Here is a 20,902-nt window from a genome sequence, read left to right as displayed (position 1 = left end):
AACTGAGCCAGCGAGGTACCCCTTATTCTTGATTGAGCTTTGCTAATTTCTGTCTTCCATGGGATTTACCCACTGCATCTGAGTTGTCAAATTAATTATATAAAGTTCATAATATTACTTTGTCATTTTTTTAGTATCTGTGAATCTCTAGTAATGGCACATTACTAATTTCTGATATATTGTTAATATTTCCTTTGTTTCTCTTCATTTCAGGATCAGTCTTGGTAGAAATTTATCCCTTTTTTTCACCTCCTGAAAGCATTTAGTTTCATCGATTATTCTCTATCATTTTTCTGCTTTCTTTCATGTGATTTTGTCTTTGAGTTTTATTAGTTCCTTTTGTCTGCTTGGTTTGGCTTTAATTTGTTTTCTTTTTCTAGTTTCTAAAGATGGAACCAACAGACCTCTCTTCTTCCTCATCCTCTTCTTCTTCTTCCTCTTCTTCCTCTCCTTCTTCCTCCTCTCCTTCTTCGTCCCCCTCCCCTTCTTCTTCTTCTTCTTCTTCTTCTTCTTCTTCTTTCTTCTCCTTCTTCTTCCAGATGCTGTAGAAATCTATTGGAGTTATTTTACCAAAATTTTTCTCAATTGTGAAAAATTAAATTCAGTTCTTCAACCTTTAGGAAGAAAAAAGAAGAAACTCTCTTCAGTAAAATACAGCATGAAAATCAGGTATCTCCTGGCCACATGGTGGCCATTTCACACAATTTTTAAGACAGGTAACCTAATACCAAGATATTTCCTTTCAGGCCAGCCACAAAACTTTAAGGAATAGACCCTGGACGTGTATGTACATGACAGAGTAGGTTCCTGCTTGAGCCAGGCAGGTTTAGTATCATTTCCAGGGCTTAGCAATCTGTGGCCCATGGACTGAATGTGGCTTGGCCTGTTTGTGTATGGCCCTGAGCCAAGAAAAGTTTTCAGACTTTTTAAAGGGTTGTAAACAAAGCAAAAACAAAGGACTGTGTGACAAATGTACATGGTCTACAAAGCCTAAAATATTTACAGTTTGGCCTTTTACAGAAAAAGCTTGAAGACACTTCATTTATACCAATGTTGTACAGAATTCAGACGGTGCGATTACATTTCTGAGATAATGTTCCTTTATTCCGACCCAGAATGTAGCAACATCCTACAAAGATGATCCTCTGATGCCATGTGTTAGAATTCCTTTTCTCTTTTTTCTTCATCTTCACATCATTAAAGTTCATCCTTCTCTCTCTTTCCATGAGTGTGGAGATTTTTCAGTTTTTCATATATTAAGGCAGCGATCGCTTTTGCATCTCTGGCATCTATTTGCTCTCCCCAAATGTTTCTCTTTGCTTTTTCGTAAGGATAACATTTAACAGTGGGATAGGCTCTGATGCCAGCTTTCTGGCATGCTTGAGCGTAAGCTTGACAGTCGACTTTTCTAGCTTTCACTTTTCCTTTCATCATCCTAGCCAAGAGCTCAAACTCGAGAGCAAAATTTTGCCAAGGACCACACCAAGGAGCATAGAATTCAATCCCCCAGTGATTTTTCCCTTGCATAACTTTTTCATCAAAAGTCTGAGGCATTAGATCTGTGGATGCTTGAGGTAGAAATCCTAGACCCCTAATCTCTCTTCTAACCCTTGTAACTGTGATACTTAAAAGCTTTATTTGGTTTGGGGGGAAAAATCTTATCTCAGGGTATCCCTGAACATTTACTTGGGCACAAAAAGAACGATACTGTTGGCAGTCTATACCGCCCACAGTAACTGTCCAGTTAGTGTCCGGGCCATTCTTTTCCATTCTGGCATTAGGACTTGACATGGATGACACCATGGGGAGTAGAAGTCAACCATCCAGACTTCATCATGTTTTCTTTGTTTAACTAGTTCATTGAAAGTGGTGGGCCTCAGGGAGATCACTGAAGGAGTCCTAAGATCCTCTATGAATTCCAAGATCTGTTGTTCAGCAGAGTGATGTCTTCCATATTCATGAACCTTGGATTGGTTCAATACCACTGTTGTTGGATCCGCCTGAATGTTTTATGTGTTACAGGGTCCCTCGTGAACCGTACAATCTAGTGTACCAAACGTAAGCTGACCACACAGGTGCTTTGATGCTTTGTGTAACTCTGGCAATAAAGCTCGACATGGTGGACAACATGGCACAACCAAATCAACAAGCCATGGTTCCTTGTCATCGGCAGGAAAATTTTGACGTCCAGGCGTGGCAACATGAGAGTTACCACTTTCTTTGGCAAAGGCCAGTATATCATATAGAATCTTCTTTCCGTGATGAATTTCATATTCTTTGGTTCCTTGTCCTTTAAATACTGCTAGACATGGCCGAAATACAGAGCGATTACTACAGATGTCTGGTGCAGAGGCACAGTCAGCCTTGCCAACTTGAATATGTTCACTTTGGAGTAGAGTTTTGAGTTTCTTCAACTCAGGATCATTTGAATTTTCATGTTTGCCAAAGGTAAACAGTAAGAGCCACCAATGACGAGCCAATCGACCCGTTCGTGTATTTGCCGAAAGCAGTTCAAAATCTGGAAGACTATGCACGATTTCCAAATATATTTCTCTAGCATCCAATGAATTAAGGAACAAAACGCTGCTTTTCTCTCTGTTATTTAATGTGGCGCCAGGAGGAAAATAGGCAGTAGTACTTGTCATGATACCAAAGTTTTACAAAGTTTGTCCTGGGTGGCACAGTCCATCCATCCTACATTAACAACACTATCCAACACGCCCCTGAGCCTGAGTCGTGTCTATGAAGTTAAACAATCTCCTCCTTGGCAACAAAAAGTGATCAGCCGGCCAACACCATCAGCAAAAGCAGTTTCTGTGGAGTGAACAAAATTTCCTGTCCATAATTCCGTCACTGTGCTTCTAACACGCTGCATGGCTAAACTCACCAAACTTTCCTTTGATCTGTCACCGTGATATTTCACTGTGGCCGTTCCAGACCTGAAAAGGAAGAGTCTGGGAGATCCGTTGACTCCTTTCATTCAGCAAAGCATTCTATCATCACCACAGTTAACAGCACCAATTCGAAGTAATCCATCTACTTCTTTAGCACAGTCTCTCCATGTGGGAGCTAATTCATGGCAGTGTGAACATCCTGGGGAGTACAAGTTCACAAACCACAGTTCTCCAGAATTAACAGCAGCATCCAGTTCTCTTCTATCCAATGTTCTGCTTTCAGGATCATCGTCATAAATACCAAAATCATAACAACCATAATCCCAGCTTTCATACAAGCCATTTTCTGGATTATCTGCAAGTCCCTTTTCTCCATATTTGTCATACTTTTCCCACAGATCTTCATCTTTGAGTACCTCATATGCTCTATTTATTTTTGAAAAACCACTCCGTACTTTAGGGTTATTCATTTGTTTGTTTGGTGCATTTATTTATTTATTTATTTATTTATTTTAATGTTTATTTACTTTTGAGACAGACAGAGATGGAATGCAAGTGGGCTGGGACAGAGAGAGAGGGAGACACAGAATCCAAAGCAGGCCCCTGGCTCCAAGGCATCAGCACAGAGCCCGCCGCGGGGCTCCAACCCACGACCTGTGAAATCATGACCCGAGCGAGCGGAAGGTGGACGCTCAACTGATTGAGCCCCCAGGCACCCCGGGTTATTCTTGTTTTTTTGTTGTTGTTGTTTTGTTTTTTTTAATGAGGATGTAGCTTCAATGCCAATTTCATGAAAGCTTGTCTTATTTCTCTACTGCTTGCAGTGCTGGATACTCCAAGTAAACTGTAAAAATCCCCATCTGTGCCCACTGAAATGGCCATATACACTATTAGGAACCAGAATGACCCTTTTCAGGTCCCGGACGTAGTCATTTTTGTTGAACCAGACGCCCATTCTTTCTCTTATACAAGTTCTGATGGAAGTGAACATTCAGATATACAGCTGATTCCAGCTGAGAGAATATGCAGGTTTGAGAACTTGTGTTTACGTTACTCCAAGAGCGAATCAAGCATCATGAAATTTTCTCCCAAAGTGTCAATCTGTGTAGGGTCAGTAATCTGTACTTCCTCAGATCAGAAAAGATATCAAAATACTTTGAGAAATATAACCTTCTTAACATTCTGTTTCTCCTTTCTTCCTTTAATCCTAAATGTCGAAGTCTTCTCCTTACCTGCAAAGGGTCTCTGGCTCATTTCTAACTCCTTGTCATGCAACCAGAACATACCTTTGTAAAGTATAGCGGTGGAGAGTAACAAATATTCAGACTAAAATAAACAACCCCAGGAAAACAGAGAACATCTTGTCCAATACCACCATGGGACAAGTGGTACTCCTAGGGGCCCTTCGCAGCGTGGGCGTGGTGGACTTGATCTTCGCCAAGCGTCAGGGCCAGTTGGAAACTGCCGGTAAACACAATAGGAAGGATTTCTGGCTGCCATCAGCCCCGAAAAGATGCGGGGAGAGGGGAAGGATGGGGCCATCCCATGAAAGAGACTATTAAGTGCTGCTGGTTGTGCGAATTCTCTGGCAGGACTAGGGTAAAAAGAGCCTGAGTAACTGAGGCGTAAGTGAGAGAAACTGTGGCAAGAAGCTGGGAAAGGAGGCTGGCGGGAAGAAGGGTGATGATGTAGGTAATCAGAAAAAGATGGGGAGCTAGAACACAAAACCCATGGCAGGGGTGGAGAAGAAGGTAGGGGAGACAGGTGCACAGACATTGGGCTCTCCCTTCCAGAAGGGCCCATGCCTCCGCCACTGTCGCCGCCTCCAGCTCCAGCAGAAGCGGGGAGGGTGGCGGGTTCGGGGGGGGGGGGGCGCGGCAGGGGCGGGGTGGCAGGGGGGTGGCAAGGGCGGGGTTGGCGCGGGTGGTGTGGTGGGGGGCCCGGGGCATTGGGGGAGGGGGTGTGGTGGGGGCAGAGGAGAGCAGTGGCAAGGTCAGGGGTTGGTTAGAGCCGGGAGGTGGGAGGGGGGGTGGTGGGTGGCGGGAGGGTCAGGGGCGGCGGCGGGGGTGGGGCGGTGCGGTGAGGCGTGTGCGAGGTTGCTGTGGTGGTGGGGGCGGGGGTTGGCGCGGGCGGGCGGTAGCAGGGGGGTGGGGGGTGGCGGGAGAGTGGGGGGCGGCGGTGGGGGGGGTGGGGAGCGGGGGGTGGGTGAGGTGGCTGGAAGTGCGGGGGCGGGTGCGAGGGTTGGCAGGGGTGAGGAGTGGCGTAGGGGCCGTGGGGCGGGCGGGGGGGGGGTTAGCAGGGGCCGGGGGAGCAGGGGGCGGGGGTATGGCCCCTGCCCACCTCAGGGTAGGGTGGTCGCCTCCTGCAGCTACTCCCCCACCTTCAATTCCGGGCAGGTGGTGCACCCCGCCCCTACCAGGCTGAAAGCCAGCTCTGTGGGCAGGTGAACAAAGTTCAGCTCTCCAACTGCCACAGGAGCAGGGTGGGGAGGGGCGCCTGGGAAACAGGGGAGGAGCCACAAAGGCAGTAAGGAGCTTCGCACTTCCCTCTTCTTTTTTGATGTATACATTCAGTGCCATCAGTCTTCATGTGAGTGCTACTAAAGCAGGACTCTACAAATTCTACTGTGGTTCCATTTTCATTCAGTTCAGAATCGTTTCTAATTTTTTTCTCTTTTCATTAGTTCTTGGACCCAGGGGATATTTCGATGTGTTCTGTAGTTCGCAAATAGTTGAGTGTTTTCCAGAGATTTTTTTGTTCTTGATTTCTGATTTGATTGCTTTGTGGTCAGGGGACACACTTTTATGACTTCAGGCCTCTTGACTTCTTCCTGTTATTAAGAGTCATTTTATGACCCAGAGTATCGTCTTTTTTGGTAAGTGTTCCATGGATCCTTGGGAAGAATAGCGGTGGTCAAGTCTACTGTGTCCTTGCTGATGTTGTGCCTATTGAAATATCAGACTATAATTGTGATTTGCCTATTTCTCTTTTCGGTTCTATCAATTTTTGCTTCAGGTACTTTGAAGCTATTAACGGATCCATGAACATTTAAGATTGCTATTAATTGACCCTTTTATGATTATACAATGACCTGTTGTTTATTGCTGGTAATAATTTTTTGTTTTGAAACTGTGTTGTCTGGTATTCATATAGCCACTCTAGCTCAGCCTTCTTTGGTCAAGTGTTAGTGTGCTATATCATATTTCTGTCTTTTGAACAAATTTCTGTCTTGACATTTTAAGTGCATTTTGTATAGGTAGCATATAGCTGAGTCTTCCTTTTTTATCCATTCTGACACTCTGCGTCTTAGTTGAGGCTTTTAGACCGTTTTCATTTGCTGTGATTATTGATAGAGTTGATTTGAACCTGTCATCATGCTGTTTGATTTGCATTTGTCCTATCTGCTCCTTGTTCCTGTTCTCTTCTTTTTCCGCTTTCTTTTAATCGAGTCATTTTTATGATTCAGTTTGATCCATTTATTATTTATTTATTTATTCACTTATTCACTTATTTATTTAGGCTTCCTAGCTAGAACTTTTCAGTTTTGCTATTGTGGTGGTTGGTTTAGGTTTTATAGTCTGTGGGTTAAACATCACAGTCTAGCTTCCATTAATGTTATACCACATCGTATATAGTTTAGGAAAATTACAATAGTTGACTTCCATCTCTTCTTTCCTAGACAGATCCTTCCTGGGTCGGTGGGATTATAGTTTTCATGAAGTTTAGGAAGATTTGGGCCATTTTTTTTCCTCTCCCTTTCCCCTGCCTCTTTGGGCAATTGTGTATTTCCCCCTTGAAGTTGTCTCCCAGGTTGCCAATGTTAAACTTCAGTCTTTTGTTTTGTGATGTCTCATATGTGTTTATTCCTGTCCATCGTATTGTTCATGTCTAACATGATTTACATCTCTGTAAGTGCTATTTGGTTTTTAAAACAATAGCTTCTATGCCTCTAGTTATCTTTTCATGCTTTGTTTGGAGATATCGTTAGGTTACTTACAAACAGATGGATCCTTTAGTGTTGCTATTACGAATTATTGGATGAATCCAGAGTGGTGATCAGCCTAAAGCAAATTATGAGTTTTTCTATCCTAGCTACTGTGAATAGATACTGTCCCTTGTGCTGTGGAAGCACCAGGCAGTGTTTCCTCTATCTTTTCAGATTTTTTTCCCTTGATGACTTCCTTCCATGTATGCATTGGTTGTTACTCTGCTGAGTAGCCAAAGGGGACCCTCTGCAGATGTCCAGGGTTCTTTCTGTGTTCTGCTTTCTCCTCTCCTGGATGCTGACCTGTCATCTCTATGTGCCTTGAATTCACCAGACTCTCAGTTTCGTCACCTCGACTCAAGGAGTCTGGAGGAGTCTATTCTTTAAATCATTTATGTCTCCTGGGTCGTAGCCTGAAAACTCTCTCAAGGCAGTGAGCTTGAGCATGTGTTAGGCTAACGTGTTTTGTTTTCAGGGATCATTGTCCTTCATTGTCTGAAGTTCTGTGTCTTGAAAATCATGTTAAAATTGTAATTTGTCTGTTTTGGTTTTGCCTGCTTCAGGTAGGAAGATCAATCAGTACGCGTTACTCCATGTTGGCCAGAAGCAGGTTACAGTGGAACTTCGGCACATGCTCTAGACTGTCGAGAGTGCTTGTCTTCCTCCTTTGCTTAATTGCCTCCTGCTCATCCTTCATTCCTCAGTAGAGTTACCTCTTCCTCAGGGAAATCTATCTTTCTTGGGCCCAATCTGGATCAAGTTATGATCACAGAACTCTGTTTTCTAATAGGAACTATCTGAATTTAGACTTATCATTTGAGTTGTCTTTCTCCTTCACCAAACTTTAAGCTAATCCCGAACCAGGGGTCTTCTCTAGTGTATCTGTAGAGCTGAGTATAATGTCTTACATTGAAGGTATATATTTATTCAATGTGTGGATGAGTGAATTGAAGATGCACCATCCTGTATATGCAAGAAGTACTCATATATTTTATTTCTGTTTCTGTTTCTTCTCTGATGCAGATTCTGCTGGCTTCTTAAAAATCCAAAATATACTTGTTTCCTATGAAAGATTAAGGAAACTTAACAAAAATCACTGTAAACGACTTACGGGAAAAATTAAAAAAATGGAAAAAACGGTTAGTGCACTACAAAACGAGCTACAAGAAGCCAAAGACGTGACATCATGGTTAGAGCATCAAAAAGTGGAATGGGAACGTGAAGTATGCAGTTTGAGGTATAGCATCTCGGGTTTAAAGAAATATTTGAACTCTTTACTTTTGTATGACAGATGTGTAGGGGCAGTTTTGTAACTGCAAACTTAACCTTATAGGATTTTCCGGGAAAGAAAACTTCTTTAGTGTTGTAAAGTGTGAGATTCTTGGAAATAACACAGCACGTTCTTAACAGTGAATACTTCTAATAATTTAATGTCTATTCCAAATCGCAATTGTAATGGCCATGGAAAAGTCCACCATACTCCAAGAAACATCATTATTTAACAGATTGAATTCTGCTTGTTTTTCATCTTTCTGTATTTTAATTAGTGCTGTCAAGAATGTCTTTTATATAAATCTGTTCCTACATTTCTGGTTACTTGCAATAAATTCTTCAATATAATATAATTTGGTTAAAGTATAAAAAATTTTAAAAAGGTCTTTGATCCATATTTTTAAATTGCTCTCAGGAAAGCTTATATTAATTTCTGTACCTACCAACAGAGTATAAAATGGTCATTTTTCTCAAGACAGTAAAATTCCCCAAAATTGATTCCATTGGATTCTTAACATGCAGGGGTTAAAAGGTAAAGTGGGGGTGCCTGGGTGGCTCAGTTGGTTAAGCATCTGGCTTCGGCTCAGGGGATGATCTCTTGAGTTTGAGCCCGGCTTTGGGTGAGCTCAAGCCCTGCTTTGGGTGAGCACGAGCCCCACTTCGGGTGAGCCCCTCTTCTCTCTGTCTCTGTCTCTCCCTCGCTCTCTGCCCCTCGTGGGATTCTGTCTCTCTTTCTCTCTCTCCGCCCTCATTCACTTGTGTCATCTCTCCCTCAATAAAAAATTTAAACAAAGGAAAATGGGGGTGCCTGGGTGGCTCAGTCATTCAAGCATCTGACTTTGGCTCAGGTCATGATCTCAGGGTTCGTGAGTTCGAGCCCCGCATTGAGGTCTCTGCTGTCAGTGCAGAGCCCACTTCGGATTTTCTGTCTCCCTCTCTCTCTCTCTGCCCCTCCTTTGTTTGCATGGGCTCTCCCTTTCTCTCTCAAAAATGAATAAACATTTAAAAAAAAGTGATACGGAAAGTGATTGCTGATAAGTTTTTCCAACATCTCTGTCATAGGTAGATAAAATTAATTCAAAAGTGTATGCTGAAAGCTCATATTACTCTCTATTGTTTACTTAATTGATATGTATCCTGTGTTGTTCTAGAAGGGATTTTTAAGTGATTCATAAAGTAGGTAATCATCAACAAGGTAAGTTGCAAGTGTTGTGGAAGAAGAAACAAAAAGTATAGGGCAACAGATATTAGACTTGCTAGTCTAGTCTTGGGTGACAGTAACCTGCACGTGTATGTTGTGTAAACAACATCCGCAGATGCTCTCTTACACTTCACATCGTATTTGGAGGTACCTGTAATGTTTCGTCAAGTGGAAATCGTATTTCCAGTGAATTGATAAACTTGTTTCTAAACAGCAACTTCTCTTTTTAATGAGTAACTGAATTATCTGTCCTGTGGAGGAATAATTATACCTGTGGGAAAAGGGGTAATTTTCAACTCTCACTTTCTTGAATAATTTCAAACTTCTTTCCTACAACATCTACCAGAGTTATTACTGACTAAAAGTAACTAAGTTGCATAACGCTTTGTCCTTGCTTCTTTTCAATGGTTTATATGTTTTGGAAGAGATTGAAGTGACAAATTAAAAACATGAGCCCTAGAAAGAAAAAAATAAAAACGTGAGAACATAGAAATTTCATTTGCACAGTAAGCCAACATATATGGAACCAGATCATAAGAGGAACTTTTTATTTCTAACAAAACAAATTTTAAAATAAGCACATTAAATTGCAGATTTACTTTAAAACAAGAGGAAGAAAAAAGAAGAAATGCTGAGATGTTGTATGAAAAAATTAGGGAGAAGTTAAGAAGAATAGAAGACCAATATCAGAAAGAAGTTGAAACAAAACAAGAATTTGAACTCGCTCTTAGAACACGAAACATGGAATTGAAGGCCGCAAAAGATCATTTGAATCAGGTAAATTACTTTTTGAGAAAAAATTGTATGTTTCCATCAATACTATATAGTGTATTATACATATATTTTATGGTATCCCTTGGACTCAATATATATTATTTAGGTATAAAATAAATTAAAACATGGGATCATGTTCCTTGGAACATTTGTTTAAAGTTTTCCTCTTCAGCTTTTGACTTTTTTTTTTAACGGTATGAGACCAAAATCGTGATGAAATGTATCTCCAGGTTGTAGAAAAGTGCAGTGACAGTGGCAACTTTCTCCAGAACAGAAGGCCAGAGTATTACAAGATGGAAGTCTAAACAATCACTTTTACAAGCAAAAGGTGCTAGAAATGGCTCATAAGAAAACGAATTCTGAAATATCTTCTTTAGTCATTTTGAAGTACATGTGTGTACGTATTTGTATACATTCTATTTTTTAATTATTATTACTTTTTCTCCATGTATGTATATATAAATTTTAAAAACCCAACACTGTACATCATGGAAACTATAGAGGGTTTTAAGAGCACATATATTTTTGGGGAGGGGCATGGGGGACGGTGGCATTTTTGTTTCATCGGATAAAATAATATTCTTGATTAAATGCATTTGTCTGCAACCACTAGTGACATTCATAATGTCCTCATCCAAAGGAGAGGCTTGTATTACTTTCTGTAGGAATCGATGAGCTTTCCCTAATCTCAAAACTATTGCTACTAGCAACATGTGTTTTGGTTTTGAACAGTTACTTCACTGCCTTGATATATTAATAGATCAGTTGAACACTTCTGCTAATGGACAGGAGGACGAGTATAGCCAGTTCCCAGATCATATTTTTGGATCAAGTCTCCTACTTTTGAGAAAAGTAACAGTTTGCTTCAAGTAGCGTCCTCTTTCATTACAAGGAACTTTTGAAAACAATGGTATGCTACGGTATACACTTAATGACAATTTATTGATAGGCATTTTATTCCTAATAAAATAGTGGAGTGTCTTTCCCCTCTTTTATATTTATTACTATTTTCAACATGAAGAGGAAATACAAGGTATTGCAGCAGTAATTTCATGATTTTCTAAGAGATGTATAAATTTCACCTTATTTCCTATCAGCAGTTTGAAATCCAAGACTTCTTTCATATTTGTGTATTTACACTAGAGAAGTAGCAGTGGTTGGTGCAAGAGCACTAGTTGTGGAGTGAGAAGACCTGGGGAGAGTCCTGCAGCTCACCGTTTTAATGTCTCCATTCTAGAATTGTGATAACCAAATGAGTTCTTTGATATATGGAGAAGTGTTTATATTATAATACATTGCCTAGATTTCTCAGTTATCAATAGATCTATTCTTATAACTGACTATAGAAATGTTAGCAAAGTAGATATCTATGAAATATTCTCAGAAAGAAAAGTATTTTAGGAAATTTAATCTGTCCAAGTAGATGCAGAGCTAATGATTTTACTGTGGGGTAGCTGTGTTTTTGATATCTACTGTAAACTCAATTTTTAAGTGTAGTCAGAGTTATTAATCTTTTATTTCAGGCCTTCTGGTTTGTTGTAAATCAGAGAAAGGCTTTTCCAATTCTGAGATTCTGAAAACTTCTCACGAATTCTTTTTTACTTTCATGCCTTCGTTATCTTCAGTTAAAGTTCTGAACTTTTGGGAACTTATGCTTGCATAAAATTTGAGATTTGGAGCCAGCTTCATTTTTTTCCAGTTGGATATTCACTTACTGTAATCTTTCTTTCTTTCTTTCTTTCTTTCTTTCTTTCTTTCTTCTTTCTTTCTTTCTTCTTTCTATGTTTCTTTATTCATTAGAGAGAGAGAGAGAACACAAGCAGAGGAGGGGCAGGGAGAGGGAGAGCGAGAATCCTGAGCAGGCTCCTGACTGTCAGCACAGAGCCTGATGTAGGGCTTGAACCCACAGAATGTGAGATCATTCCCTGAGCCAAAATCAAGAGTCAGACACTTAACCAACTGAGCCACCCTGGCACCTCCTGTAACCTTTTCATTGTTTAAACATAGATTATGCTTTAATTTCAAAGAAAAGCATGATAATGTCACTTTATTGAATGCGATCTGAAAATGTCCTTTGTTTTACTTAGCTTTCTGATAGTCGTGAGAAAATGCAAGATCTGTTGCATAAAAACCACATGTTGCAGGATGAAATCGCCATGCTAAGACTGGAAAGAGACACCATAAAAAATCAGAACCAGAGAAAGGAAACGAAATATTGTGAAGACATTGAAAGTGTAAAGGAAAAGAATGACAATCTTCAAAAGACCATAAAGCAGAATGAGGAAACATTATCAAAAACAATATTCCGATATAGTGGACAGCTTAATGCTCTGACTGCTGAGATTACGATGCTGAAGTCTAAACTGGAGAATGAAAAACAAAAGAAAGAGAGCCTGGAAGCAGAAGTTGAATCATACCGTGCTAGACTGGCTACTGCTGTGCACGATCATGATCAGAGTCAGACATCAAGAAGAGACCTAGAACTTGCTTTCCAGAGACCAAGAGATGAAGATGGTCACTTACAGGACCAGATGACTTTTGATGTGTCTAAACTACAAGATAACAATGAACTTCTTTCTCGGCAACTTTCTCAAGATGAAAGTAAATTCAACGCCCTGGAAATTGAGCTCCATCACACAAAAGATGCTCTCAGAGAAAAGACTGTAGTTTTAGAATGTGAACAAAGGGACCTAAGCCAAACACAATGCCAGAAGATGGAAATTGAACACATGTATCAGAAGGAACAAAGTAAAGTGAATAAATACATTGCAAAGCAGGAATCCTTCGAGGAAAGGTTATCTCAACTACAAAGTGAAAATATGTTGCTTAGACAGCAACTAGATGCTGCTCACAACCACGCTGACAGTGAAGAAAAGCTAGTGATTAATATGCAAGACCAGTTTCAGAATGTCCAAAAATACCTTAAAGCTAAACGTGAAGAACAGGGTCTTATGCTGGGAGAAAGAAATAACGAGTTAATCAATGAATGTAAACATTTAAAAGAAAGAATGTATAAGTATAAAAATGAGAAAGGAAAATTAGAAGTAAGTATCCAGAAAGATAACAGTTTTTCAGATTTCCAGAAAGAAAACTCAGGTAATATTTGATTATGGCTGACTTGTGAATCTAGTTGAATATTAAAAAAAAAGACTATAAATCAACAAAAAGCATAACTCGTATGCAGCAAATAAAAATTAGACCTGAGAGGTGTTTTGATTTGAGTACAGATACTATGTCACCTATGAAACTTTAAGAGGTTAAGTTATAAACTGTTACTAGATGATAGTCTTATACTGCTATAATAATATTTTTTTAAGTTTGTTTTGAGAGAGAGTCGGAGAGAGAACATGAGCTGGGGAGGGGCAGAGAGAGAGAATGCCAAGGAGGCTCTGCACTGCCAGCATGGAGCCCGACACAGGACTCTCAAAGTCAGGAGCTGTGAGATTCATGACCTGAGCCGAAATCAAGTGTTGCTTGCTTAACCGAGAAAGCCACCCAGGCCCCCCCTACAATAATAATTGTAATCTTTGCCACCGCATTTTATTACTGTGGTGAGCTGGTAAATGAAAATGCTCAAAGGTAAAATGAGTATTTTGAAACTTAGATCCAATTAATTGAGTTAACTGGACAGTCACTTCAGATTTCCCAGATGAAATGAAGTGTAGGTGCTCTTTCTGGTAGTACTTTTCCTTTGGTAGCTTTTTATACATTTTAAGTTGGTATGATTTTATTTTTATTCACATAAATTTCAATTTTCAGTCTCAAATCATGTGTTCCTACAACCTCTTAATTCTTTAAAGGCATCTACTTTACACTACATCATAATTTGGGACAACTGTGGTGAGTGTCAGGAAAGCCATGTTTGAGTAATCTTCCCACTGCTGTTTATAACTTATTTTAAATATTTTTACAAATAATTTGCTCATTTCGAAGCTCAGTTACTGTCATGTGGGCATAAGTTTGTCCAGTACAAAGAGAATTGTATCTCTCTGTGATTTATTAATTTGGCATTGGATCTCCATTTTCAGACCAAGGAGGGGTTGCAGGATTCTTGTTTAGCAGGAATGGAGTGAGTAGGGGAGAGAGCTGTAGGAGCTGAGGTCAGGGGAGGGGGGTGGAAGCAGGGGCCATTGGAATGACTTTACTCCCGAGATAGGAGTCTATTAGAAGGATAAGAGCAGAGGATTGGATATGTGAGGAATTCTGACGGTAGCTTAAGCCTGCAATAAAAAAAGAGAGAAACCCTTTCATAATATAGAATTTACGACTGCTGTGCCCACTATGTCCCCATTTCTTTTTGAGACTTCTGTAGGTTTTGAAGCTTTGCAAATTCACCAGTGGAGAATGGATAGTGAGGCTGAATTCATTATCTAAGTGACATCATCCTGACTAGGCAGGGAGATAACACCTTTTGTTCTTTAACTGAATTCAGTGAACAGGAATGTGTATGTGTTGCTAAAAGAAGGTGAATTGGGGCGCCTGGGTGGCTTGGTCGCTAGGCGTCCGACTTCGGCTCAGGCCATGATTTCACGGTCCGGTCCGTGATTTCGAGCCCCGTGTCGGGCTCTGTGCTGACGGCTCAGAGCCTGGAGCCTGTTTCAGATTCGGTGTCTTCCACTCTCTCTGCCCCTCCCCTGTTCATGCACTGTCTCTCTCTGTCTCAAGAATAAATAAACGGTAAAAAAATTAAAAAAAAAATAAAAGAAGGTGAATTGATGTATGTGGTGATATTTCTCAAAGTACGCATGGTAGAGTTGTCTATTATTAACATAATTTAATAATAAGATGATTTAGAAAATCAGTAACAGAAATGTCTTATTAGGTAGTTGTGAGAGAACTTCAACAAAAACTGGCTGATACTCTGAAGAAACAGTCTATGTCACACGCTTCCCCGGAGGTTATATCACATCTTCGTCTGGAAGATGAGAGACGGGATCTCAAGAAGAAATTAGGTCGAATCAGAAGTCAAGTATGTAGTAAATGTAACCTGTCAACAGTTAACTTATAGCTGGTTAAATAATATAAGGTGTTTTAGGATACGAACTTCCATGGACCGCTTTCTTTTGTATTCTCATTATAATTAATTGATTATGATTTTAGTATCTTTACAATACATTTATTTCGTAAACTCTGACTTTCATTTTACTATTTGCGTTATACGTTTTTTTCTTGTAATAGTTAGGAAAGTTGAGGCTTTTGTCTCCTTCCTCACAGAAATTGAGAAACTTTTTTCTTTCTTAATGTAAAACTTATTTTACAGTTGATTTATTTATTTTGAGAGAGAAAGAGCAAGAGAGAGTGTGTGCGTGCATGTTAACAGGGGAGGGGCAGAGAGAGGAGAGAGGGAGAATCGCAAGCAGCCTCCATGCTGTCAGTGTAGAGCCAACGTGGGCTCAGTCTCATGAACCGTGAGATCATGACCTGAGCTGAAAGCAAGAATTGGACGCTTAACTGACGTAGCCACCCAGGTGCCCCAAGAGACTTTTGTCCCCTGCTAAACAATGTTTTTTAATGATATCTCTATTACCATGATGAGGCAAGCTGGATAAAATCAGAAGATAATGTTTAATGGGATGTTTCAGAGAATTGTCTTAGTTCTCATCTTCACTTTTGGGAAGAATCTGTATTGATTTCAGGATGACTTGTACAGAAAGATCACTTAACAAACCACTTGAACTTAGGCATTTCCTTCATTTTCTTTGCCTTTTAGACATGTTGTCAAAGCACATGATCTGAAATATTCAGATCATGTATAGTATGTACGCCCAAAAGCGAGAATTGAGAACATTATCTGTGTCCTGCCATTGGGTTTTTTTTTTTAAGCCTTTTTGAGGTACAATACACATCCCATAAAAGTCACCCATTTGACACGCACAGTTCACTGTCTCTGTGTACGCTCGTGCAACCATCACTGCCATCAAGTAGAATGCTTTCCTGACCCTGAAAGGGAACCCTTACCCGTTGCCCCCAGCCTCAGGCAACCACCAGTCTACTACTTGGCCTCTCACTGGAGTTGCCTCTTGCGAATATTTCATATAAATGGAGTCACACAACGTGTGGTCCCTTGGGACTAGCTAGCTTCACTTAATGTTTTCCGGGTTCATCTGTGTTGGTTACAGCTTATATCAGTGCTTCATTTCTTTTTATTGTCAAACAGTACTCCATTGTGGGCTAAGGCCCTTGTTCATTCATCAGTTGATGGACCACTTTTTGGTTGTGTCCACTTTTTGCCTGTTAATACTGCTGCTTATGAACATTCATGTAGTTCTTGTGTGGACACCTGTTTTTAATGTCTCTGCCATCAGATTTTATCCTCTGAGTTAATTGGGTTGATTTCACCATCTCCCCGCCGTTACTCATGCTGTCTTTTTAGCTTCTGTTCCTCTTGCCTAAACCTATGTTATTCAGACTTGTCTCACAGTCTCCTTTCCTATGAACTTTCTCTGACTGTTGTAACTCCCATTAGCCTTAACTCTCTTGACACTTGTCATCTAGCCTGCGCAGAACAATATAGTTCTTTATTTGACGTTGTTTTTATTTTTTTAATGACAGGTAATTTCGCCTTCCTAAGTATAAATTTAAGGGATAATAATATTTGATACGTGTGGTACTTATCCTTGTATAAATTGAAAATATTTTAACTTAACAGTTTTTCCGATAAAATTAAGTGCTTTATGCCGTATCAATAAATTCTTCTTGGAAACATTGGTATAACAAAGCTTTTATTCTAAATGTATGCTAAGAAATGAAATACAAAATTGAGGGGTGCCTGGCTGTCTCCAGTCTTATCAGAGTCTGCCTTTGGCTCAGGTCATGATCTCCACGTTCTTGAGACTGAGCCCTGCATCGGACTCTCTGCTGTCAGCAGAGCCTCTGTTGGATCCGTTTTGTCCCTCACGTTCTGCGTCACTCAGACTCGTGCTCTCTATCAAAAAATAAATGTTAAAAAAATGTGTGTATATCTATACACACACACACACACACACACTTATATAAATAAAACTATTAATGAAAGCACTTAATCAAATAGAGGAGAAATGTTCAATCAAATGTTTGGGTTTTTTTTCCCTCTCACTATGAAAAAGCTCTCTAAATTTGCCTTTCTTCCTTACACAGCCAGAACTGGGATTTACAGATTTATAACACTTTACCAACTGCAAAGATCTGGGGACAGCTTTTCTGATATGCTTTTACCACAAAGCCTTAATCTCTTCATCAGAGTACATGTTAAAGCAGCGTAACGTAAACAGTAGGGACGTGAAATGATTGAGGAACTTTAGTTTAGCAAGACTCGATTATTTCCATGTCAGTGGCTTTCCCTTGCCTCTGATGGTCATGTAAAGGATCTACTACTCAGTCAAGGAGGTGCTCTTTGTACCTTGGTCTGTGAGCATTGTCCACTGAGTGGTATAGAGAGGAAGTAAGTTAAAAGGATTATAAATGGAAAAAGTACTGTTCGCTAGTGGCATTGGCGAAAGTTGTGTGAAGTACTGAGGAGAGATTCTGGGCCTCATGCTCCCCATTTGCTGCCACTTGCGGTGGAATGAAGAATAACTTCAGTATAATTTGTATAGGGCAACACTTGTATTGGCAGGCCACCTGCCTAAACTATCACATTGTATTGGAACGCAAAATACAGCAACAGTAATCATGCTAAATGCAGACGCTTAGAGCTGACTATGTGCCACGTACCCTTCTAAGTTGTTCATCTCTTATTTCCTAATTTAATCTTCCCAACATCCCAGTGGGGTAGATACTATTATTATTTATTTTGAGATAACTTTTTTAAGGACCTTTATTTTGAGAGAGAGAGAGAGAGAGAGAGAGAGAGATTGTGGGGAAGGGCATGTAGGGAGAGAGAGAAAAGGGGACAGAGAGAGAGAGAGAGAGGGAGAGAGAATCCCAAGCAAGCTCCTTGCTGTCCATGCAGAGCTCGATGTGGGGCTCAATTACATGACCCTGAGATCATGTCCTGAGCTGACATCAAGAGCCAGACACTGAACCGACTGAGCCACTCAGGTGTCCCAGTAGGTGCTATTATTACCTTCATTTTACAGATGCAGAGACTGAGACATGGAAGTTTTAGGTAGTGTGCTCAAGGTCATACAGCTCATAACGAGCAGAACTGGGAATTCAGACCCAGGCATTCTGGCCCCTACTAGGATATTGCTTCTCAAATTCTTCCATGAAATATCTTGTTGTCACTGAAAACAGCATGTTCAGTTTTTTTTTTCCTTATTTTTTTTTATTTTTTTATTTTTTTTATTTTTTTTTTTATTTTTTTTTTTATATGAAGTTTATTGACAAATTGGTTTCCATACAACACCCAGTGCTCATCCCAAAAGGTGCCCTCCTCAATACCCATCACCCACCCGCCCCTCCCTCCCACCCCCCATCAACCCTCAGTTTGTTCTCAGTTTTTAACAGTCTCTTATGCTTTGGCTCTCTCCCACTCTAACATCCTTTTTTTTTTTTTTTTTTTTTCCTTCCCCTCCCTCATGGGTTCCTGTTAAGTTTCTCAGGATCCACATAAGAGTGAAACCATATGGTATCTGTCTTTCTCTGTATGGCTTATTTCACTTAGCATCACACTCTCCAGTTCCATCCACGTTGCTACAAAAGGCCATATTTCATTCTTTCTCATTGCCACATAGTATTCCATTGTGTATATAAACCACAATTTCTTTATCCATTCATCAGTTGATGGACATTTAGGCTCTTTCCATAATTTGGCTATTGTTGAGAGTGCTGCTATGAACATTGGGGTACAAGTGCCCCTATGCATCAGTACTCCTGTATCCCTTGGGTAAATTCCTAGCAGTGCTATTGCTGGGTCATAGGGTAGGTCTATTTTTAATTTTCTGAGGAACCTCCACACTGTTTTCCAGAGTGGCTGCACTAATTTGCATTCCCACCAACAGTGCAAGAGGCTTCCCGTTTCTCCACATCCACTCCAGCATCTATAGTCTCCTGATTTGTTCATTTTGGCCACTCTGACTGGCGTGAGGTGATATCTGAGTGTGGCTTTGATTTGTATTTCCCTGATAAGGAGCGACGTTGACCACCTTTTCATGTGCCTGTTGGCCATCCGGATGTCTTCTTGAGAGAAGTGTCTATTCATGTTTTCTGCCCATTTCTTCACTGGGTTATTTGTGTTTCGGGTGTGGAGTTTGGTGAGCTCTTCATAGATTTTGGATACTAGCCCTTTGTCCGATATGTCATTTGCAAATATCTTTTCCCATTCCGCTGGTTGCCTTTTCTTTTTTTTTTTTTTTTTTTTTTTTTTTTTTTTTTTTTTTTTTTTTTTGAAGTTTATTGCCAAATTGGTTTCCATACAACACCCAGTGCTCATCCCAAAAGGTGCCCTCCTCAATACCCATCACCCACCCGCCCCTCCCTCCCACCCCCCATCAACCCTCAGTTTGTTCTCAGTTTCATGTTGTTGGTTGTTTCCTTTGCTGTGCAGAAGCTTTTTATCTTCATAAGGTCCCAGTAATTCATTTTTGCTTTTAATTCCCTTGCCTTTGGGGATGTGTCGAGTAAGAGATTGCTACGGCTGAGGTCAGAGAGGTCTTTTCCTGCTTTCTCCTCTAGGGTTTGGATGGTTTCCTGTCTCACATTCAGGTCCTTTATCCATTTTGAGTTTATTTTTGTGAATGGTGTGAGAAAGTGGTCTAGTTTCAACCTTCTGCATGTTGCTGTCCAGTTCTCCCAGCACCATTTGTTAAAGAGACTGTCTTTTTTCCATTGGATGTTCTTTCCTGCTTTGTCAAAGATGAGTTGGCCATACGTTTGTGGGTCTAGTTCTGGGGTTTCTATTCTATTCCATTGGTCTATGTGTCTGTTTTTGTGCCAATACCATGCTGTCTTGATGATGACAGCTTTGTAGTAGAGGCTAAAGTCTGGGATTGTGATGCCTCCTGCTTTGGTCTTCTTCTTCAAAATGACTTTGGCTATTCGGGGCCTTTTGTGATTCCATATGAATTTTAGGGTTGCTTGTTCTAGTTTCGAGAAGAATGCTGGTGCGATTTTGATTGGGATTGCATTGAATGTGTAGATAGCTTTGGGTAGTATTGACATTTTGTCAATATTTACTCTTCCAATCCATGAGCAGGAATGTCTTTCCATTTCTTTATATCTTCTTCAATTACCTTCATAAGCGTTATATAGTTTTCAGCATACAGATCTTTTACATCTTTGGTTAGATTTATCCCTAGGTATTTTATGCCTCTTGGCACAATTGTGAATGGCATCAGTTTCTTTATTTGTCTTTCTGTTGCTTCATTGTTAGTGTATAAGAATGCAACTGGTTTCTGTACATTGATTTTGTATCCTGCAACTTTGCTAAATTCGTGTATCAGTTCTAGCAGACTTTTGTTGGAGTCTATCGGATTTTCCATGTATAGTATCATGTCATCTGCAAAAAGTGAAAGCTTGACTTCATCTTTGCCAATTTTGATGCCTTTGATTTCCTTTTGTTGTCCGATTGCCGATGCTAGAACTTCCAACACTATGTCAAACAACAGCGGGGAGAGTGGGCATCCCTGTCGTGTTCCTGATCTCAGGGAAAAAGCTCTCAGTTTTTCCCTGTTGAGGATGATGTTAGCTGTGGGCTTTTCATAAATGGCTTTTATGATCTTTAAGTATGTTCCTTCTATCCCGACTTTCTCAAGGGTTTTTATTAAGAAACCGTGCTGAATTTTGTCAAAGGCCTTTTCTGCATCGATTGACAAGATCATATGGTCATGATGGATGTTTTGAAGAGCAGCACACCTC

At 40.3% G+C, this 20,902-nt stretch overlaps 1 protein-coding gene and 1 pseudogene across 1 annotated transcript in view; one reads left to right on the top strand and one right to left on the bottom strand.

The window, feature by feature from the left end:
- Positions 1-20,902, top strand: part of LOC124525669 (ankyrin repeat domain-containing protein 26-like) — a 75,021-nt gene that overhangs the window by 31,409 nt on the left and 22,710 nt on the right. Inside the window, exons 7-10 of the mRNA XM_047098221.1 lie at positions 7,903-8,116; positions 9,946-10,129; positions 12,214-13,170; positions 14,949-15,095. Coding sequence (XP_046954177.1) covers positions 7,903-8,116; positions 9,946-10,129; positions 12,214-13,170; positions 14,949-15,095 — 1,502 coding nt within the window. The remainder of the gene's footprint in view (positions 1-7,902; positions 8,117-9,945; positions 10,130-12,213; positions 13,171-14,948; positions 15,096-20,902) is intronic.
- On the bottom strand, positions 1,053-3,917 carry LOC124525690 (dnaJ homolog subfamily C member 10-like; annotated as a pseudogene).

Source organism: Lynx rufus, unplaced genomic scaffold (genome assembly GCF_022079265.1).
Source record: "Lynx rufus isolate CCGP_SWC_20201006 ecotype Redwood Valley unplaced genomic scaffold, mLynRuf1.p SCAF_45, whole genome shotgun sequence".
In the NCBI taxonomy this organism is placed as follows: Eukaryota; Metazoa; Chordata; class Mammalia; order Carnivora; family Felidae; genus Lynx; species Lynx rufus.
The sequence above is the reverse complement of the archived record's forward strand: the minus strand, read 5'-3'. Positions and strand labels throughout refer to the sequence as shown.